The sequence below is a fragment of the Nuphar pumila genome, chromosome 5 (genome assembly GCF_984573655.1).
Source record: "Nuphar pumila chromosome 5, dmNupPumi1.hap1.1, whole genome shotgun sequence".
Lineage (NCBI taxonomy): Eukaryota > Viridiplantae > Streptophyta > Magnoliopsida > Nymphaeales > Nymphaeaceae > Nuphar > Nuphar pumila.
Genome location: NC_143253.1, coordinates 13,661,286 through 13,685,412, shown reverse-complemented (window position 1 = coordinate 13,685,412; position 24,127 = coordinate 13,661,286). Strand labels below are relative to the sequence as shown.

General features: G+C 38.3%; 1 protein-coding gene across 1 annotated transcript; it reads right to left on the bottom strand.

Moving 5' to 3' along the window:
• Nucleotides 1-680: 680 nt before the first annotated feature.
• AOR (Oxidoreductase, zinc-binding dehydrogenase family protein) lies at nucleotides 681-22,528 on the bottom strand. The gene is made up of 4 exons (XM_090005617.1): nucleotides 22,174-22,528; nucleotides 20,426-20,749; nucleotides 3,300-3,459; nucleotides 681-1,139 (listed from the first exon to the last, which is right to left on the bottom strand). Exons 1-4 carry the CDS (start codon nucleotides 22,387-22,389, stop codon nucleotides 874-876), a joined length of 966 nt encoding a protein of 321 aa, XP_089861743.1. The 5' UTR covers nucleotides 22,390-22,528; the 3' UTR covers nucleotides 681-873.
• Nucleotides 22,529-24,127: the final 1,599 nt, after the last annotated feature.

Below are 24,127 nucleotides of genomic sequence, written 5' to 3'. Positions count from 1 at the left end.
GTTCCCACGGGAAGAGAAGGAAATAGAGGAGAGAGAGAATGGCTAAAATAATACCCCAATCATCATATCATGCTTGGGGCTCTCACTTAAGGATTATTTATAGAGAGTTGCCTTAAAATAGATCCAGGTCTCACTATGTTGGGCCTTAGATCCTTATTCTACAAATTCAAACCAAATTCACAAATAAAAATAACAATTCAAACCAAAAGGCCCAAATCAAACCGTGTGAAGGAGGGCTCATGCCTAGGGCATGGGCTCAACTCTTTGGGCAGAATCACTTGGTGCTTTTAGCATATTAAAGCTCATTGAATTGAGCCAACCAGCACTCGAGCACCTCTTCTAGCATGTTAGCAGAATTGGTGATCTTAGGTTCTACCAAAATGCCAATGTTTTGGCAGTTTCTATTTCCAATCACAAAAACTCAAGCCCCAAGGGGTTTGGTGCAGTGGAGGGGGCTTTGACCACTAAACGGGTGGTCAGGGTTCCATTCCCATTCCCATTCCCATGTGTCAAACCCCTTGAATTAATGATGGCAAGGGATAAGCCCTTGTTCAGTTGAAGCCGGGCGACTCCCTGGGTGTAAGGGGTGCACACCAGGTTTACACCGTCAGGAAAGCGACCGTAAGTACGGCAGGCTTAGCCAGCACGACTAGGTCTCTGATCCCGAGGGTGGTTTCCCGTCCATGAAAAAAATAACAAAAACTCCACGCAACCTTTTTATCTGTTCTGTTAATGATAGGATTTGCGATTTTAAGGTCATACAAGTTCATTTTTATCCAGCAAACACCAATATCAGCACTGATGGCTATGGACAACATTACAAGTATCCTAAAGCATGGAAAACTAACAAAGATGAGCTAGCAAACCGTTTTATCATGGGATGGGAAAAATGATGACCTTCCCGGTAGCTCTTCCAGTTTCAAGATAAGCGAAGGCTTCCGCCACCTTTGAAAAACCAAATGGTCCCTTTGGATCCACCACGGGCTTCACCTTTCCAGACTCTAGGAATGGATTAAGTTTCATCAATACCGAACCATTTGACGTTACCACAAATCTAAAACCAGGCGGAGTAACTGCACCCGTCAATACCACGACACTGCCCCCTTCCTTAACTACTTTAATGGCTTTGTCACATTGCCCTGTTTCAAAACCACGCAAAATGCAGGATGGAATCAGCACGGAAACATATGATAACCAGTACAAAGAAGACAAAGGAGCATACATCCAAGGAAACAATCTACTTGATCTCTGAAAGTTCTAAAAGCTTTAATGCACATCCTTCTTGATTTTATTCTCGTTCTGAACAAACAATTTCAAATTTGCAGTTTATTTGTAGTGATAGGTTTGGTCCCTCCTCATATGGGTAGCCCACCGCTTGCTTCTTTTTTTCCCTTTTTTCAGTTGTAGATGGGTTTGGACCCGTGAGTCCCATACATTGGCTACATACTACAACCTGCCAATTCTTTGCATTTCTGAATGTGTGTGGAATTGTGGAATGAGAACAGTTTTGCGATTCAGGAAGAGAGAGAAAGGGGCATATCTGTAGGCATGAGAGCTCAACTCGCAAGCTTGGAAGCATGAGCAGAAGCACTGCAACCTCTTACTTTTCTTGAGATTATATTAGAAAACATAAGATGAAGTGTCGGCATTTTGAAAAAATTTGGCGAGGAGTTCAAAGGAAAACCAGTATGTGATGTTTGAAGATGGATAATAGAGGTGAGAACTACTTTTAACAGAAAAATATAATACAACGCATGATGGTAGGCATGAGAAGTCCACTCTAGGTACTTCACAACATGATGCTATTGTAGAACACACGAACTAAATAATTACAGAAATAAGCGAATGTTTATCAATTTTCCCTAATTGTTTTAGGGAAGCTATAAGCACGTTTTTAAAGAAAACTTTCGCCTACATTATTTCAGAGAACTTCCAAACAAGTTTGGAGGGAAAAAATGGCAGATAAAAGAACTCATGGGTATCAGAGTGCAATACATAAAGATAAGCCCTACATTTGATGACGTACTTTTTTAGTATCATGTGAATGAGAAATATTGATACAAGCTATGGATCAAGATGTGTCAAAATCCATGCGATTCTTTGTGAAAATCAGACATAGAAGACTATAATGAGTTTATTTAGTGAAAGGTAGTTGGTGAGCAGGTTAAGTGAATATAAGCCTTTTCTCATCATTATCATATTGATAACAATGCATCCATTGCTCATGATGACATGGAGGGAACAATGAATAATATAAATATCTTGAAAAGTCACATGACTTAAAGCATGCCTACGAAGACAAAGTTCATGGTCATATCGGAGAGTGAAGCTTTCCATAATGAACTATTTATGGTGAAATTAAGAAAAGGCTCTAATGTCTAACTTTTCAAGCTAAATATTTAACAATGAGTAGATTGAAGCTAAAAGAAAAAGAAATCGACTTATTTAAGAATGAGTAGATTGAAGCTAAAAGAAAAAGAAATAGACTTGTAGCATACGAATAATATCTCTGAGTTGGTAAAAAAACCCAAAAGATGGAATGCACCTAAAATAAAAATGTATATATAAGTATAATAAAAATGGCCAAAAGCACTATAAGGTAACGTTGGTGGCAGAATAATTCAAGAATGAGAAAGGTATTAATTTTACTAGGTTTTGCGTCAAGTTAATTCTGAGAAACTACATGTGAAAACAATATTCATTCATGGTGGCTTGAAAAAGCAGATCTACATGAACAACCAAATGATTTCAATGTAAAAAATAAAGGGCGAATGGCTTGTAAATATTTTTTTTTGATGATCTGATTACTTTATTACAAGATGCACACACAATTAACAAGTTGGTAGATAATTTAAGCATGTCTCTTGTTATGAAAGACTAAACAACCCTTGGAAATGCAAATCTCCTGAGACAAAAAAGTTAAAAGCCTAGGACGTCATAAAAGTGTCATGAGAAGTTGAACTGATTCCAAATGAATAACGCCAATTAGTTACATCTTATAGGATACTAAGTTGCATCTGTTTTCACAATAATTTTTATGAGAAAAGAAAGAAATGGTGAGAACTCCTTTTGGACCACCCATAACGGGAAGTATGCCAGAACAAAGGCAAACATAGCACATGTATATTATACGTAGGTTTCCTGCGAATCATGTTAAAGATAATCTGGCTGTAGTGAAGTGAACTATTACGTATTCCAAATTTGGGCATAAATTAGAAATATAACTGAACATACCTCAACGTGTTGGATTATTGCTGATACAAATTATGACAGAAGAAGGGGCAACTAAGATAACTCACCAACTGCATCATAAACAACATCATATTTTTCAGGAAGCTCCTCAAAATTATCCTTTGCGTAGTCAATCACAAAATCAGCACCCAAGCTCTTCAATAATTCCAGTTTCCCAGTACTTGATGTAGCAGCAATTCTAGATGCACCAAAAACATGCTTTGCTAGCTGTTCCAAAAGAAGTTGAGAATAAAAAAAATATATGTCAGATGTAATTGAATAAACGTTTTACTTTGGAATCTAAAAAATTAAGTTTTCTCTACATCTTAGCTAGGGATGGTAAACCGAACGAGAAGAGCTTGAAGTGTTCAAGTTTTGCTCATTCTTGTTGTGAGCCAAGCCAAGTTTGAGCTCATAATGAGAAAGTTAAACGAGCCAAGTTCAAACTGGCTCGTCTACAGAAAAAATACATTATTTTATAACTGGAAGAAATAGGATAATAAAAAAATGCATTGTTTCAAAGATATTAGTAATAAGATTTTACCACTAAACCTATTTTTTAAAAATCATATGTTCCACATATACTATATGGTGTAAAATATATCTAAAATTACTAGTGTGAGGTTGGGATCGGATCTGAATCTTGATCCAGATCCAAATCACGTCCCAGGTCTAGATCACGTCTAATGTGGTCTAATATGTTTATTATGTAAATTATGTCTTATTCATTAAATGCCCCTCATTAATATGCCTTTGTATTTTATGTAGTTGAGGGTATTTTAGTCATGATGTAATTTCAATTGTAAAGTTAATATAAAATCATAGTGATAGACACGATTTTCCTATATTGGGAATCGTGTGTGTTCAGCCCAAACCCTATCATCATCTTTTCTCTTTGCAGGGAATTCAGAAAACCTAAATCTAACATGGTATTAGAGAATTGATCTGGAGCAGGGCTGGAAAATCTTGAACTTCAAGATCTGATCTCTCTTTCCTTCACGTAGTAGTTGATTTTTCTAATCTTATTCCTTCTCGTTTCTTCATTCATCCTCAAATCTGTGTTTCTTTTCTTGCTATTCCTTTCTCAAATCTGCTTTTCTTCTTGTTTCCTCCTCCTTCCTCAAATATGTGTTCCTTTCTCTTGTTATTTCTTTCTTTAAATCAAATCCGCATATTGTTTGATTTTCCCTTTCTTGAATGCTTGGGTTTGAAGTTTATTCCATAGACCCTCATTGAATCCTATGTCACATGGGTGTGGCTGCGGGGATTCGGCACTTCCAAAAAACCTGGGTGCGGGGGTGCGGCAGGGGCAAAAATGTATATATATATAAAAGGGGGTCCGAGGGTTCCCCCACTGCGGGTCGGGGGTCCAATTTTTTTTGCTGGTGTGTTTGTTTGAAGACTCGTTACCCACGTTTTGCTTGTTGTGTACTTTAAGGCAATGAGACAAAATTGATGAAACGAAAGGATTGGCAATCTGATCGACCCAACCTGTTGCGTTCTGCTGACTGTCATGATTTAATCATGACTGAAACTCCCTGGTCTTCACAAAAAAAAATATAAGCGCAAGGTTTGATGTGGTTTGTTGGAGAGAGAGTCTTCATGAGGCCTACGACTCCACTGCCACGCAATAGGATTCTTCAAATTTCATTTTATATACAGCTGCACGACAACTAAAAGAAATTTATTGGATTGGACATGTGAAAAAGAGAGGTCTACACAAGGCTACAACTAGAGCACCCATCTCGTCAGGAAAACAATGAATACTAATAGCCAACAAGGCTATTACCATCATTATCATTTATTATGGAGAGAGAAAATCCTTTACGAAAAAGAAGGATCTGGATTGAAAAGGCTCTTCAATTTTAGATGGTTTTAAAAGTGCCCCTTTATAAAACAAGAGTAGTGGCAGCAAGCAACTGTCAGCAGAATTTTTTTTTTTTAAATTCTGCAGCCCATTTCATAGGGCAATTTTTTTTTAAAAAAATGGACCAAAATGATCCTGGGTGCGGTCAATGCACCCAGGATCGGGTTGACTACACCCGGTGCCGCACCCGCGTCGAGTCGCGTAGACGCGGGTGCAGCACCCTGCTAGCCGAATCCCTGTGACATAGATTGAATCATATTTGGGTCACGATTTTCATCTCTCTCCCTATTTTATTCCTTCTTGGTCAAATCTGATCCATCAGACCTGAGAATCAGATTGACGTCATTCTAAATCCCACATTCTTTTTAATTTGTGATAATCGTGAAAATTCAATTCAAGGTTGATCCTAATATCTAGGCCTGCTAAAAAATTTATTTGTGGCAACTACCTTTGATTGTTAAGTTCTAGTTCTGTTTTGTAAAAAAAAAATGTGACAGTTTATTGCTTCTTATTGTTGCCGAGCCCTTTGTCGAGTGATATTGTTTCTTGTTGCTCATTGGCCGCCCTGATTCAACCTTCTTGTATCGTCCACTCGTTCATTTTTCATGGGTTCATGTTCTTCTTAAGGATCCATCTATGCCAGTTTTCTCAGTCAATTGATTTCTAAAAAATTAGAATAATTCCAACTATCTTACCTGTAAAAAAAAATTGTTTATTTTATTAGGAGCTAGGATCTCACTGGTCACCTAGATGATGGATCAATGGCTGCTATATCTGAATTTTTGGTGCAGGAAGTTAAAGATGACAAAGGGGCTGTCACGACAACGAGGACCGTTCGTAATCCAGATTTCATCAACTGGATCAAGAAAGAACAAGCCTTGGTCGCCTATATTACTTTCACCTTATCACATAAGGTATTGGTGGGAATACCAGATGATTGCACCAACATGATGTTATGGAATACATTGCAGCATACTTACTCTAAAATTTCAGAGCCGAAGATTATTTTGTAAAGAAACAACTTTGAATACATTAGGTTCAATAATGAACCAATACACATGCACATGAAGTGCGGATATACCCACTAAAGGGGAAAATACAAGCACATAATGTGCTAACACATAAACCCACGAAAGGGGCAAAAATGCCTATAAGGCATAAGTTAATATTATTGAAGAGAAGAAGGGTGTAACACCCATTACAATGGAGCAAAAGCTCCTTCAAGAAGTATTAAAATACAAGGGGAAAGCCCCTATTTATAAGCCTTTGAGGAGCCACATAGGGGGCTCCCAAAGGAGTCGTTGGGAGCCCCCAACGGTCACATTTGTGACCGTTAGGGGCTCCCCAACGACTCTTTGGGGAGTCCTCCAATGTGGCGCAAACCACAAAAAATAAATAAATAAAATAAAAATAAAAAAAGAGAAAATACAATCATATTCCAAAATGGAATATGCATAAAAATAGGTAAAATGACTAAACTACCCCTACAATTAATATAGAAAAATATATATTATATATATATAATTAGGAAGATACATATACATATATACCATATATGTATATGTATCATCTTTTATATATATATATATAATATATCTAATTAGAATAATTGATGAGTACATTTTAACACCCCCCCTCAAACTTTGCGTGGGAAAACGAAAAGATTGAAAAAAGTCGCAAGACTCCAAGGGCTTCGGTAAGGATGACATTGAAATTTGCAAATGCCTTCTTCCAATTGTCTTTTAATGGTGAACACATTTCCCGATCTATCCAAGGTACTTTTTTTTATCCATCTCCAAGATCCTGTGGAATAACAAAAAACAAGTAAAAAATATCTTTACACTTTACTCAAATGGAACATTCCTAACAAGATGAATTAATCAAAACCATATCGGATGACTCATCCACAAAACAATGGTGCAAAAATATAACTTATGCATAGTAATTTGAAGCACATGATAGGATAATTACTTTAGCATGAAAAAAAAATTTAGAAAACCAATATTTCAAAATCATATATTATGTCAAAGAGAGAGAGGAAATGAATTACAAGAATGCATAATGCTTTCACAAGCTCTAAAAATGAACAAAACGCAACCCCCCAATGGAGAATAAAGCAATGGTCGGCCATGGGACCCCATAAGAAGCTTATAATGAAGTGTCAAACAAAAGAGACAAAATCTCCAAGAGTAAGCACGGAAGCACGCACGTACACAAGAGGCCACTAATGGGCAAAATAAACCACAAAAGTGGTCAAACACACAAGAGAGGTGAAATTAATGGGTGTTATTCATTTTGCAATGCATAATCTACACATTTCTCTATTTTAGTAGGGAACCTTACACATTTAAGAACATCTCACTCAAATGATTGCAATTATAAAAATTCATTTTGCATATTAAATACAAAGGTGACCAAAACCATAAGCACTTAATATGTAGATTAAATGCAAAAAAAAATTGATTTTAAAATATGCATATTAATGATATGATTCTCTTGTATCTTTAAAAGGCAAAATATGAATGAAATTTCACAAATTTCAACAATAGTTCATCTACTACAAGCAATTACCTCATTAGTCCTTTAAAACCCACAAATCAAGTGTATAAGCTACTAGAACAAGAACATAACCATAATGCTATTAAAGGCCAAAAGACACACACAAAGGTGTGTAAAAATACATCTTGTCTACATATAATAATACTTGAAATGAGTGTATCAACGACAAGAACAAAAGAATACACGCCAATATGGACCAAAAGCATCTCTTGTCTACGTAAAAAAGACACTCAAAATCAAGTATGTTCAGCTACTAGAACAAGAGTATCAAGTCAACCATGGGCTAAAACACAATACATCTTTTGTATACATAAAATGACACTTGAAATGAGTGAAAGAAGTCAACCATGGGCATACATCTCAGCGACTAGAACAAGGACACAAAAGCCAACATGGACTAAAATCACACACCATGGTGTGAATCAACGTGCCTTGTCTACATATAATAACACTCAAGACAAGTGTGTTTAGCTCAGGGTTACCGGAAGCGCCTAGCTAAAAGGGGAAGCACGCTTCCCCGAAGCGCGCTTCGGAAGCGCGAAACGTCGCGCTTCCGAAGCGTGGGGGGAAGCGTCCCCCTTTTTTGGGAAGCGCGCTTCCCTTTAATGGGGGACGCGTCCCCCTTTAATGGGGGGACACGCTTCCCTTTAATGGGAAGCGTGCTTCCCATCACGCTTCCCCCACGCTTCCCCCTCGCTTCCCCTGTTTTTTTCAATTTTTTGTATTTTTTATTTTTTATTTTTATTTTTTCGCTTCCCCCTCGCTTCCGAGACGCTTCCTAGGTCGCTTCCGAGACGTTTCCTAGGTCGCTTCCGAGACGCTTCCCGAATCGCTCCTAAGTGGTCCCACGCTTCCCCGCTTCCTAAAATTTTGAAAGTGCCTCGCTTCCCGCTCCCGCTTCCCGTATCGCTTCCCGCTCCCGCTTCCTCAACTGGCAACCATGGTTCAGCTACTAGACCAAGAGAACAAAGTCAACAAAGGACAACCAACACACAAAGGTGTAATGAAATTCTTGTCTACATATGATGACACTTAGATAAGAGTTATAAAAGGAGAAGACTTTTGAGGCAATAAAACTTGTAATGACAAACATATAAATAAAACTTTGAATAGAACCAATAGAACAATATTCTTGAAAATAAATACGTGCGCATACGCACAACAAGAACACTTGAAACACTTGTGCACAAAAATCACAAAACACGAACTCACAAATGTGCAAATGCACTCATAAGATTCATAAACAACAAAAGGCTGGGTAATAGTCCCAAAATCCTTGATTTTAATATACCTTAAAACATTAAAGGTTTCAAACACCATATATCCATCACATTTATATATAAATAAGAGCATTCATAAGATCAATGGCCAAAAATAGAAAACGAGTGACACACTCATAATTAGAGATCATATAACAAATCATTTTAGAGTCCCAAGGTGCCCATAACTCACCTCAACAACCATCTTTAATATGGTAAGTGGACAATCTAAAATGACATAACACAAGGTGCCCTTAACTCACCTTAACAAACATCTCTAATATAACAATAATAAGGCCAAACAAATGATGCATTAAATAACATGTGATGGACAAATATAAATGCCACAAAAAGACAAAGAACTCATAAGGAAATCATTTTCCAAATACGTGATTTTACAAAGCGGGCCGATTTGAAAAAATCAAATCAAAGGTCCAATATAATCAATCACAACAATAATTTTGCATAAACACGAATTATGCTTAATCATGATCAAATCTTCAAAGAAGTTATTTATACCAAAAAGGTTTATTATATAACATGAAATATTAAGCAACATCATGTGCAAGAACTGATTTGGAATAATCCAAGAGTCAAATCAAACATTAACTACTCATGTAGAAGTATCTTCAATAAGATGCCAAGAACAATATTACAATATTCTTGGAAACAAATGTGAGCACACATGCACAAAAAGAACACTTGTGCACAAAGAGCACAATACAAACTCGTAAATGCAAACCCAAAAGTCATAGGTTTCACTAACAGAGCTTGGGCTATAATCCCACAAGCTTCAACCATGATAGATATAAAGTGCAATTATATGCACACCAAATGATAATAGATGCAATTTTTATGTAATATAAGATGTCGAATGACAATATAGCAAATTTAGTTTAATATGGGCATTCTTTAATAGATGCGGTAAAATTTGGAAAAACTCATGCGAAAAATTCACAAAAAGAACAAGTTAGTAAATCTTGCAATATTAGTAGAAAAATCAAAAACTAAAGAACCAAGTTTGTAGAAAGAATTGGACTTCTACAATTAGACCTTCAAATGCCCACAACAAAACTTCCCAAAAGAATAATCCTTTTAAGATCGAAACTTTGAAGGATTTTCACAAGAACAAACACTCTTCTTACAAGAACTGTGGAAGTCTCACACATAGTATTCACCAATAAGAACCACACAACACTAAAAAACGAGTATGTAAAGCAAAGAAGAAAACCATACTTCAAGAGTTACTAGAGGTATTCATACATCACTACATGAGGAATTTCTAATTACAAAAAAATGCAATAAGACACATGATTTGGAATCATTTTTTAGATTCTTAAAAAATATCACTACATGAGAAATCTCTAATAAACATCACTACTCATAATAAATGATAGCAAGTGTGTAGGAAAGAATGTGAATTATCACAAGCTTTTATATGTTAAAGAATTTCAATCTCAACTAAACTTTTCTTAAAAAAAAACTTCCCACACATATATAAAACATGCAAAAGATAACTCCAAAGTACCGAAGTTATTTGATAAAAATTTAAATTCAAGGAGTCAAAGATGTCCATCAATACAAAGCTTTTAAATCATATGTAGAATTTGAAAAACAACAATACGATCATAAAGACTCCTAAAACCATACACACGAGTTCGAGATTGACATCAACTTATGCTTGAAAGATAAGCACGATTAATGACCCTATTAAATGAAGTTTTAAGCAATGACACACAAGTTCACCGATTTAACTAATTATCTTTTAAGAGATTTTAAAAATGTGATATACACAAAAGCAAAGGCTCAATGAAGAACCGAATAACATAAGTACTGAAAAACAAAAAACACATACATATAGATTATTAAGGAAGTAGATATTTCTTTATAATGCATGATATTAAACGAAAAAGAATACATACCAAAAAACTTTAAGAAAGAAAAGAGAGAGAACAAGAAAACTTCACCATTTTTCTTAATATTTCTTGAATAACACGCTTTCGGATGCACCAAAAAGCAACTCGGTCACAACCTTGCTCTGATACCATGTAAAGAAACGGCTTTGAATACATTAGGTTCAATAATGAACCAATACACATGCACATGAAGTGCGGATATACCCACTAAAGGGGAAAACACAAGCACATAATGTGCTAACACATAAACCCACGAAAGTGGCAAAAATGCCTATAAGGCATAAGTTAATATTATTGAAGAGAAGAAGGGTGTAACACCCATTACAATGGAGCAAAAGCTCTTTCAAGAAGTACTAAAATACAAGGGGGAAAGCCCCTATTTATAAGCCTTTGAGGAGCCACATAGGGGGCTCTCAAAGGAGTCGTTGGGAGCCCCCAACGGTCACATTTGTGACCGTTAGGGGCTCCCCAACGACTCTTTGGGGAGCCCTCCAATGTGGCGCAAACCACAAAAAATAAATAAATAAAATAAAAATAAAAAAAGAGAAAATACAATCATATTCCAAAATGAAATATGCATAAAAATAGGTAAAATGACTAAACTACCCCTACAACTAATATAGAAAAATATTATATATATATATATATATATATATATAATTAGGAAGATACATATACATATATACCATATATGTATATGTATCTTTTATATATATATATATATAATATATCTAATTACAATAATTGATGAGTACATTTTAACATATTTATCTAAAAAGAAAATTCTAGATGTTAAAAAAGGAAGCATCCATGTCTATTATGGAGTATTTCAATAAAATTAAGTCTATTAGAGATCAATTAGCATTAATTGGATGCCAAATATATGAGAAAGACAAAATTCAGCAAGCTCTGGTTGGTTTGGGATCTGAGTTTCATGTGTTGTCTACAACTCTACAATATACCAGGAGTCTAAAGGCCAAACTCCTTAGCTATGAAATGTCATTAAAAGGGGATGTCAAATACAGAAAAGGCTGAAGCAGATTCATATAATGTACTATTTATGAGATCATTTTCACGCCGTGGACGTGGTAGAGGCAGAGGTTATAATCAGGGAGGCTGAGAAATTCTTCCTACTCCTAATATTCCATTAAGTAGAAGAGGTCGCTCTAATAACAACATTCCAACATGCTATATTTGCAAAAAGAAGGGCCATGTAAAAGAAAAATGTTGGTTTAAGATGATACGAGATACAATCCAGAAGCTAGAGGAAAGCCTTTCCATAGACATCAAGGGCAGAACAAGGGGCAAAATGTCCCAACTTTTCTTGGCTAAACTTTCTGGACTGATCTTCAAACAAAATGATCATGGTGTTTGGTATATTGATTCAGGAGCTATGTTGATTCAGGAGTTGCCAGCTATGTCTCAAGTGACATGTAAATTCTTTGAACTGATTCCTTATTCTGGTAAAAATAATATTGTTACGGGAGATGGTAGACGTAACTCTATCATATATTTAAGAGATATATCTTCATTCCTTTGTCTAAATCTCATCCCATCCCATCCAATTGTCCGATGTATTGTGTTCTCCCAATATAAAAAAGAATATAGTTTTTGTTTATAAACTTGTCGATGACACCAATTCATATATGAAATTTATACAATCTTCTCTGTAGGTCAAGGACCTTGATGCAGCGAGGATCGGTAAACCAATCAATCTACGTGGATTCACTTATTGAAAGAAAGGCAGATACAATGAAGAAAGAATTAAAGAGAAAACAGAAATAACGGTTGCAGCAGGAAACAAAGATCTGACAAAAAAGAATAAGAAAACTCAAAAGAATAGTCAATCTTCTCTGCCCTACATAACCCTAGGGCTGAATATTAATAGACTGCATAGTGAATCTGGATCTCGGGTCCAGTTCCTACACTCACTAAATCGATGTTGCTGCCACGCTGGATTATCTCATGTGTTGGAACGCTGTCGACGTGCGTGCTTCAAACCTTCGCTCGCCTGGAATAGGTGCGCAGGGGCACGTCCCTGGATCGTGGTACCGTGCTCGAGGTCAGATCCATTACCTAGGTCCGATCTTCTATCCCATTGGTGCCGAGATCCCTGGCCACGCCTGGGTCACCTTGTATAGGCCTGGCCCGGTCCTGCTCTGCATCACTCTCTCCTGGTTGGGAAGAAGTCGGCTCTGACGACTTGTTGTCACCACAGTAAGCATATAGATCAGACACGTTGAAGATAGGTGATATGTGTCAGTCTTGGGGCAGTTCAAGGAGGTAGGCATTCAGACCCAATCGCAGGAGGATCTTGAAAGGGACATGCTTCTTAGGGCTCAACTTACCATAAGTAACTACTGAGAAACGCTCCGGACGTAGGTAAACTCATACTAACTGACCTACTGGAAACTGGACATCACGATGACCTTGGTCCACAAAAGCTTTGTAGGCTTCGTAGCTTTCAACAAGTTTGGCTCGGACTTGTATGTGAATATCACGCATATTCTCAATGGCATCAAATGCGTCTGGGGCTGGGTCTTGGAGACTAGACACAGGTGTTAGATCTACGACATGGGTTGGTGATCGCCCATAAACCACTTGAAAAGGAGACTTGCATGTGGACCGGTTGATGGAACTGTTGTAGGCGAACTCGGCTTGCGGCAAGACTAGGTCCCATGTTTTGACACTCTCCCCAATTAGATTCCTTAGTAGGTTCTCTAAGGTACGGTTCACGATTTCGGTTTGGCTATCGGTATGCGGGTGGTATGCACTGCTGAACTGGAGCTTGGTTTTCAATAAGGCCCATAATGGTTTCCAAAATTGACTCATGAAGCAAGTGTCACGATCTGAGGTGATCATGTAAAGCTGGGAAGACCCACAATAAAGTCCATGTAAACGTGTTCCCAAGGCCGCTCAGGGATGGGCAAAGGAGTATACAAATCATTATTTTGACGTCGACCCTTGGACACTTGACATACTCGGCAACTTTGGACAAACTTGACAACATCTTTGCGCATTTTGGGCCAAAAATATCGTTCATCTAAGAGTGCAAACGTCTTATCATGTCCAAAATGCCCAGCTAGTCCCCTTTCACGTAACTCGAAAATCAATTGTAGCCTAAGCGAGAATGCTGGCACACATAACTTATTACCTCAAAAGAGGTAACCGTTATGTATAACAAACCGTGGGTCTATCATGCTAGAAGAGGAGAGGCACCCTTCTCAGACCAGCTGAAAATTAGGGTCTGTCGGGTACAATTCCTTGCATTGCTCAAACCCAATCACCTGCACGAACATAGTCATCAAAAGACTATTCTTCCTACTAAGTGCGTCAGCTACCTTGTTCAGAGTACCAGATCGATGGTGAATCATGAAATTGTACTCTTGCAAGAAACTGACCCACTTGGCATGTCTAGCACTCAACTTCTTTTGGCTATTTAAATATTTCAACGCCTCATGATCCGTGTATAAGACGAACTCCTTATAAATGAGATAATGCCTCCAATAGCGAAGGGCTTGCACAACGGCATAAAACTCCACATCATAAGTGGAGTACGGGCACCTTGCCTAAGTCAGCTTTTCACTAAAGAAAGCAATAGGCTTGTGGTTCTGGCTCAAGACAACACCAATTCCCACTTTAGAGGCGTCACACTCAACCTCAAAGACTGCGCTAAAGTCAGAAAGGGCTAGGACGGGGGCACTAGTCATTTTCTCTTTGATGAGCGTGAAAGCTTTGCCCGCGGTTGAAGTCCAATGGAAACTAGTACCCTTTAGGCATTTCGTGATAGGACCATGAGGGTGCTGAAATTGCTCACAAGACGGTAAAAAATGACTAGCCCGTGGAAACTACGGATCTCTCCTATAGTCTTTGGGGTAGGCCATTCTACAATCGCGCGGACTTTGGCGGGATCTGCCTTAACTCCATCAAACAATACAATAAAACCCAAAAATACCACACTTGACGTGATGAACTCACACTTTTTGGCATTGACATAAAACTTCTCCTTCCTTAAAATCTCTAGGACTTTACGCAAATGACTCAAATGTTCAGACAACGAAGAACTATAAACCAAAATATCATCAAAATATACAACGACAAACTTCCCTATACAAGGACGCAACACTTGGGTCATCATGTTCATGAAAGTACTCGGGACATTTGATAACCCAAATGGCATAACTAACCACTCATACAATCCATCACGTGTCTTGAATGTTGTTTTTCACTCATCCCCCTCTCGGATACGGATTTGGTGGTACCCACTTTTTAAACCGATTTTGGAGAAAATAGAGGCACCGGTAGGGTACCTGGTTCTGGATCAAGGATGGGTTAACAGATTGGGTCTAGTATGGGTATTGGGTCTGGTTGGTGTAGTACTTGGAGGATTCACCTGATTGGATCTGGATCGGGTCAAGACCTAAGCTATTCGTCGAACCCAGAATGGGATAGGTAGGATTATGGATCGAGTTGTGGTGGAGAAAGGTCTGGTTAGAACTCGATACAGGATGGGTCTGGTTTTGACCCGACTCAAATTCAAACTGGAGCTCTGTATGGGTCCGTTGCAAGTTTGGGACGGTAATGGATCTGAATTGGGGTTCAAAATTAATTGGTTGGATCTGGTTCGGGGCGACCCGCAAACCGAACCCAACTAGGTAGGTCGGGCAATGGGGTTCGAGGCTCGGACCCGCTCCCTGGGACCCAAAGGATGGTCCCCGAGATCCGGGTCTGAGCCCCGCTACGAAAGGTTTTGGTCCGGACCCTCTCGGGTTCGGCTCGATCCATAGGGGTCCACCTATACCTGCTCGCTGGTGTGCTACAACAGGGCATCCACGCGCAGGTTCAAGAGGGAAGGGGAGGTCCTTCCTAGGTCGGGCTGACGAGCCCACACCTGCAGCAAGGCCCAACGTGACGCTGGGGTCCTGCAGGCCAGGCCAGGCCTGCGACACAGCCACCGTGGCTCGAGGCCAGGTCTGTAGCGCACTCGAGTTGACGTGGGGGGATCCAATCATGACCCCTTGGTTCGGCTGGAAGGTACCGACTGTTTGATTTATAGCCGCTACCGAATCTGGGTGGAGAGAAGGTACCATGTGCGAGAAGTTGACGAGTCCCGCATCCCTATGCAAGGCCATCTCAATGCCCTCACGTCGCACGATAGGCTGGTAATTTAGTTGGGCTGGGTCGACGTTGCAGCACCGGTGAGATTGACAGCACCCTCACCCACTACCGTACCCATTTTTTGTGTTGATGTCGTGCGCAACTCCACTAGCGACTCAATAACGAAGATCCGACCTTCGGTTCCATCCAAGCGCTTTGACATGTCAGCTACGTCCTTGCTTACGCGTGGCAGATTTTCTTGGATCTTTGTCATCATGTCGATCATCTGCATCATGGGGTCTTCGTTGATGGTACCCGATCCCTCACACACCTCCTCGTTCATAGGATCGTCCCTCGCTTCTTGCGACATGCCGTCAACCAAGGAGGAGGGGTTGCGCTCTGATACCACTTTGATGCAGCGAGGATCGGTAAACCAATCAATCTACGTTGATTCACTTATTGAAAGAAAGGCAGATACAATAAATAAAGAATTAAAGAGAAACCAGAAATAACGGTTGCAACAGGAAACAAAGTACTGACAGAAAAGAATAAGAAAACTCAAAAGAATAGTCAATCTTCCCTGCCCTACGTAACCCTAGGGCTGAATATTAATAGACTGCATAGTGGATCTGGATCTCAGGTCCACTCCCTGGACCCAAGACTAAATCGATGTTGCTGTCGCGCTGGACCATCTCATGTGTTGGAACGCTGTCGACGTGCGTGCTTCAGACCTTCGCTCGCCTGGAATAGGTGTGCAGAGGCACATCCCTAGAATGCGGTACCGTGCTCGAGGTTGAATCCATTACCTGGGTCCGATCTTCCATCTCATTGGTGCCGAGATCCCTGGCCACGCCCGGGTCACCCTGTATAGGCCTGGCTCGGTCCTGCTCTGCATCAGACCTTCAAACGAGGAAGACATTCGCTGAAAGATGTGGCAACATGTATGTCTTCAGAGAAGATCCCTTGATTGCCCAAGCTACATTGGATAGTCATTTGAAGCTCGAGTCCTCTGCATGTGTCTTCAGTATTTCAAAGTCCAGTTAGTTAAATGTTTGGCATAGCCCATCTCCACTTCTCTCCTCTTCTGGTAGTAAATATTATGTTTTGTTTATTGATGACTCATCTCGCTACTCTTGGATATTTTTCTTGAAGCACAAATTAAAGTTTTTTGTGTGTTTAAAAACTTTTGTGCCTATGTTCGTTCTCAATTTTCCTTGAATATTCTAAATTTTCAGTGTGATGGTGGTGGTGAATACTCATCAAAAGAATTTATTGAATTTTTACATAATAATGAAATTAGTCGAAGAGTTTTATGCCCGAAGATACCTCAACAAAATGGCATTGCTGAAAGGAAGCATCACCATATTATGGAGAGTGTGATGTCCATGATTCATGAAAGTAAAGTTCATATAAAACTATGGACCAAGACATTTCATACATCTATTTATATTATAAACAGATTGCCCATGAAGCTTTTGCAAAATAATTCTCCTTACTTTATGCTATTCGAGGAGCATCCAAATTACAATGAGTTGAGGGCGTTTGGTTGTGTATGTTATGTTCATGTGGACAGCCAGCTAAGAAATAAATTTCAGGATAAGGCTCACGTTTGTCGTTTTGTTAGATATGTTGATGATTACAAAGGTTATAGGTGTTATGAGACCAAGTCAAGAACAATTAAAATATTTAGGAATGTTCTATTTGACGAGTGCAAATTTTCTAATGATTAGTGCAGTCATTATATTTTGCAAAATAGAAATAACATTGAAGTATATCAGCCTTGGATAAGCCCTGGATAGATGATAGCCTATTTTCAACAATGAACAATAGAGTGTACAGCCAAATCATGACTCCGATCAAGCATACAATGCTTCAGAAGATCCTCCGGATGAATCAAGTTACAACACAGAAACTAGTTCAGACAATGCATAGACCATATCAGGTAGATTCAAAGAAGGATGTGTTTACATAAGACACAATCAAAGCCACCAGCATTCGATCCTGCAAGACCAACATCAATCGCCAAATCAAGAGAGTCAACTCGAGTCAATAAGAAGATCAAGCAAGGTGAGACATCTAATCGAAAGATGGGTAAGTTATGAAAACTTCAAAATTGACTTTCAGTGTTTTCTCACTCAGATTGGGATGCAACTCACTCAGATTGGGATGCAACAGGAACCCAAAACATTTCAGCATGCAGTGTAATCAAATAGGTAGATAGAAGCCATAAATGAAGAAATGCAGGACTTACATGAGTGCCAAACTTGAGAGACAGTGAAAAGAACACCTGATAAAAATGTAGTTGACTCAAAATGGGTGTATAAAACAAAATACAAACCTGATCGAACCATCGAGAGATACAAAGCTCGGCTAGTAGCAAAATGATTCACCCAGGAGTATGGGATTATGATGAAACTTTTAGTCATATTGTTAAAATAGGCACTATTAAGATTATGGGTGTAAATTAAGTCAATTGGATCTAAAGAATGCATTTCTATATGGGCATATTAAGGAAGAAGTTTATATGGAGCAACCACCAGGTATAGTGAGGATGATCCAAAGGCTTATGTTTGCAGGTTAAAGAGAGTCATTTATGGGTTGAAGCAAGCTTCAAGATTTTGGTTCGAGAGTTTTTATGTTGCAATTCAAGGCTATGGTTTTACTTGGTCCCCATTAGCTCATGCATCAGCCTAGATTGTTACACATGGAGGGCGTGAAAAGAATTCCGAGATATTTAAAGGGGATTGTTGGAGATGGTTTGCTTTATAAAAAAAGGGCAACACATGAAGATATGATGATGGTCACAACTTACTCAGATGCTGATTGAGCAGAAGATCTTGATGAGAGAAGGTCTGCTTGTAGATATCGAGTTTTCATTGGAAGAAATCCGGTCTCATGGAGTAGTAAGAAACAAAAGGTTGTCACAGTACAAAGGCAGAATATCGTTCCCAATGACTTGGATAAGACACATGTTGTTTGAATTGAGAGAAGTTATTCCCAAGTCACTATTGCTATGTGATAATCAAGGTGCTATCAAGATTTCAGTAAATCCCATCCAACATGGGAAGACGAAACATATTGAAATTGATCAACATTTTATTCGTTAGAAAGTGCAGGATCAAGAGATAGAGACCAAATATATTAGGACTGAATAACAAGTTGCTGACTTATTCACAAAAGGCCTCACGAAGAACATATTTTGGTACTTAAGAAGCACGTTATCCATGGTTGATAACCATATACAACTTGAGGGAGGCTATTAGCATGAGATTGGGGTCAGATCATCCAAATCACGTCCCAGATCCAGATCACGTTTAATGTGGTCTAATAAGTTTATGTTGTAAATTGTGTCTTATTCCTTAAATGCCTCTCATTAATATGCCTTTGTATTTTATGTAGTTGCGGGTATTTTAGTCATGATGTAATTTCAATTGTAAAAATATAAAATCATAGTGATAGACACAATTTTCCCATATTGGGAATCGTGTGTTTAGCCCAAACCCCATCGTCATCTTTTCTCTCTGTAGGGAATTCAAAAACCCTAAATCTAACAAAAATATATTTTTTACTACTTAACAAGGTTGTACTAGTCCAGCTGAGCTGAGTAATTATTGTTCACATTCAGCTCGGCAAGCCTATTTTAGGCGTTCTTTACAAGCCGAGCCATGAGCAGCTTGGCTTGTTTCCCAACCCTAATCTAGTACTTCTATTTGAAGCTGAGGCAGTAAAGGAATTGGTTACCATTTTACACATTTTTCTCCACAAATGAGTATGTTTCAAGTCAATGAAAGTGTTCTTGTCAGTCCCATTGACAAACTTGTTATATTTGGTTACAAGCTCATCAAACAAACTGTCACTAAGCTAGTTTTGGAGAAAATGATGAAAATATGATAGTTCAGCCAACCAAGAACTTAGGCGAGCAACCACACACATAATATCCATGGCTTCACATGGACACTAATAATTTCACATCTTTCTACCTTTACTAAAGTTTCACATATTAATAATTATTTAGCAAGGGCATCTTACTAAACTTATAGAGGGAGTTCAGTAAAATATTTCCAGCATTTCCAAAATACAACTGATAAATTTGTTTCTTAAATGCCCTGTGATGATAATTAATGTGTGATATGGTACTCTAGATTTATGATAGACAAAGTTGAATGCCTGTTAAGAACATGGAAGTTAACAACTCTCTCCCTACATCTAAAACCTTTTCTATATGTATTAAACCGCAATGCCTTAAAAGTAATAATCTAGATTCAACATATGCCCGTAACCAAAGTTTAAGTGGCAAGTATAAAACCTTTTATATATGTATTAAACTGAAGTGCCTTAAAAGTAATAATCTAGACTGAACATCTTCCCATAACCAAAGTTTAGGTGGCAAGGATATTAATGTCCAATACAGAGATAGCACAATATAAGATAATTAAAAACATTATATAGATCCAGAAGCAACATGCACTTGTGAAGATGAAATCTATATAAATTACCTGGATGACAAGGCTTCCAACTCCACCAGCACCTCCCAACACGAGGATTGATTTACCTGCAGAAAATCCGGCTCTTTCTAGGCCTTCATATGCGGTCTCTATTGCAAGAGGCAATCCAGCAGCTTGAGAGAAATCAAGGTTTTTGGGCTTCAGAGCTAGCAATTTCTCCTCCACAGCAGTGTACTCTGCAATTGATCCATACTGCTTAGGATTTTCCAAAGGTTTCTCATTGATATTCCCATATACTTCATCTCCTTCCTTTAAATTCTTGACCTGACTTCCAACCTTTACCACCACTCCAGATGCATCATATCCTGGAATGGTCTGCAAAGGTGAGAACCATGTTAATGACTGCATCCTTGTTCATGAACCTAAGAAGATGGGAATCCAATAGAACGTTCATAAGGAAGGTTGCAAGGAACATAAAAAGTTTAAAATCAGGGCACACAAGCGCTAGCGGTATGCTTTTCAGTTTGAATACAGGTCAGCTCTATAAAATTAATAAAACCAAATACATGGGTGAGAAAACCAGTACTCTTTTATGTGTGTTGAGCTGACTCTCAAGAGATTAATATAAGAAAGAAGACAATCGAAAGTGATGAACCACAATCTTTGTCTGCTATAAAGGTACCTTTGCATCTTCTGGAAATTATTTTCAGTGGAAACCATTTTACTTTAAAATTTATAGATCCACAGCTAATGTTCAGTTTTATCAATTTTCTGACACTTAACAACAGAACTCTACTTCTAAACCACTAGCTACATAAATTTTATGTTTCTAACACCACAAAAAGTATCACGGACATATTGACATAAGCTTCCAATCTGGCATGCACGTTGGCTCAAAACCTATCTGGAAAAAAGAACTCTTAACTCGTCATTCTAAACAAAGGGAAATCATGTTCAATGATCCATCTTCTTTCCATAAAAAATGCAGTAATTACTGGGGAAGAAGATATACGGCTGTACACCACACTAGGCGTCATTCTAACGAGCAACAACTTCAGAAATCCTAGTTAAAAAAGGACAAGAAAACATTCAGAAACCCCAAGAAAGAAAAAGGAATAAAAAAAATCCACCAAGTACAAAGCTCAGAGATTTTCCCAGATTTACAACTATATCCTTGCAACCAATCGTCTGCAAATTTTTGCAAGGACAAAGAAAGAAGAAAATTATCATATTATGAAAGCAGGGAGCATTTTCTTCCACATTACAAGAACAATAAACAGATATATGCATACACAGAAAGACAACACCATGTATATTTCCAACATATTGCAAGAGGATATTTAATGAAAATACAACAGAAGAATATAAATCTATCGCCTCATTCCATCTTTGTTTCTCCATCTTATGAGAACCAATATAAGTCGTTCATAACAATATAGCAAAGGCAACCTTTCTTGCCCTAAAAATTCCTAATGCCCATCAAGGCAAAATGACAGAGACCACACCTCTTCTTCCCCAAAAAGGAAAAAAAAATATACACAAAAACTAAACATAATGCACCATGCAGATTCCTGAAAACAACAAACAAAAAAAACCACAATGAACTTGAAATATAAAAGAAACCGCATAAACCATTGACATTTAATTACACCATATCAAATTAAAAAATAGGAAATCTAAAGCCGCATAAATCATGGACTTAATAAAAAGGTCAAAAAAACTGAGACTTCTTTCGATTTCCAAACTGAAAAACTGCAACACCCAAAATGGAGGAAACCAAAAAAAAAAAAAAAACTCACTGGTAATGGAGAATCAGTGGCCTTGAATTTCCCTTGCCTCCTCTTTGCATCCACAGGGTTGAGAGCAGCAACCACCACCTTGATGAGAACTTGGTCATCCTTGACTTCAGGCACAGAAACAGTGCTGCTAAATTTCAAGACATCAACACCACCATACTCATCATAAAGCCATGCACTTTGCTGCACTGGCACTTGGGGATGGCTGGTTGCTTCCATGGCTGTTGGGGCAGTTTGGGCCTTAATGCAGAGCTTATTGCTGCTTCTTGTTGCTAGCTTTCCTCTTCTTCTTCCATCATTGGATTAAAGGAGGTCCTTCGAGAGGCCTGCTGGCAAGAGGAGTAGCGTGGCAATCTGGTGAGTTGGCGAGTGGCGGGAGTACGTCAATGCTGAGGCGGTGGCTCTCTTGGGTGGCTCACACCTTTCTTTATCTGTGAAATCTGTCCAGAGAGACTAAATTACCTAATACACCATCAATTCCAGGTCTTGAACCAAAACAGCACTCTAACGAGTTGTCAGGAAAACTCTGGAGAAGCTCACCAACTGCTGGAGAAAACGCAAAGGAGAGATTTGTGGACTTTGGGATTGGGATAGGAGCTGGGCCATGTGGTTTGGTGTTGCCAAGATTAAAATCCACAAACTTTTGCTTTGAAGAGATGGATGTGTAATATTATTTCTCGAATCTTATCCGCATTTGAAATGACAGCCAAGGCCTGCAGTAGTTTGGTGTTGCCAGTGGGGACTGGGCGAGGGCGAGGGCGAGGGCGAGGGCGTAAGTTCACGGCAAGTAGAGCCAATCACGAATAGACCCTTTGTTCTTAGAACAGTTTCTCTGTGTAAATATAAAACAAAAAGTATTTGGTCAGGTGGCCCAAATGTATCGGCTCAATCTTTAAGTCTAGATGCATTTTGCAAGATGGCTTGTTTGCTTAAAAAGATTATACTTTGTGGAGAAAGCGGGATGGTCCTACCATTTTTTTTAGGTTTCACTCGAACCTTCCAAAAATCATATTTTTAAGTTTTTTTTTGTTCGTTTTGGACTGTTACATTCATTTATTATTGCTTTAAATGAGCTTTCCTTCAAATTGATTTCATGCAAAAATATAAATATTTTATCATTAATTTTAGTATAATATCAACCATTCTTTTTTTATCTCTTTAAAATACACACGTGAGCATAAAAAATCTTTCAAAATACATATTCTATTGTTAAATACAGGAAAGTATAATTTTTGGAAAGTTCTAACGAAAAAAAAGAGAGTAGGACCATCCCCTTCTCCACTTTCTGTAGTGTTTTTTCTATACAAAATATAATTTTTGAATCGTAAGTTTTGATGCGTTAAATTTAAGTTCTTAAATAAAAATTACTGCTTGCAGGTTGCACTTGCTTGTTCTCAAACATGTTTTTACTTAACAAACCATGCAAATCATATTGAGAGCCCTTTTTTCTTTCATAGGCTTTCCAATTGATGTGCCACGTTTTAAATCCTCTGTAATGCTTTTTCATAGGCTTTCCAACGTCACTGTCAGCTTAGCTAATCGTGCCAAAAAAAGTTGGCTACACTCGTGAGTGACATTTTTTTACTGTTTTTATTTTATTTTGTCTTATTTGTAAATCTGACCCTCTCGATCTCTATGTGATCTATATTTTTGGTATAGCAGAAACCGGTACATGGATCATGTTTTTCAACATGTCAGATTCTTTGAAAGTTGAAAAATCATCAGCTTACCTTATACTGAAATTACCATCCTCATAAAAACAGAATTTTTATGTCAACAAATTGTCATTCAAGGGTCGATTCCTGCTATTTTGCGATCAGATTTAGTCAAAATGACCGGCTTCTGTGATTTTCAATCCGAGGGCCCGGAACCTACGAGTGTGGCCAATATTTTTCCAGTTGGAAGTCCATTCAACCCGACTCATGCGATTGAAAGAGGGTTCCACAAAATTTCATTG

Coding starts and splice junctions, on each gene's coding strand:
- AOR (XM_090005617.1), bottom strand. CDS start 22,389: ATGGAAGCAACCAGCCATCCCCAAGTGCCAGTGCAGCAAAGTGCATGG. Junction 20,750..22,173: donor CCACTGATTCTCCATTACCA/GTGAGTTTTTTT, acceptor TCACCTTTGCAG/ACCATTCCAGGATATGATGC. Junction 3,460..20,425: donor TTGGAAGCCTTGTCATCCAG/GTAATTTATATA, acceptor CTTTTGGAACAG/CTAGCAAAGCATGTTTTTGG.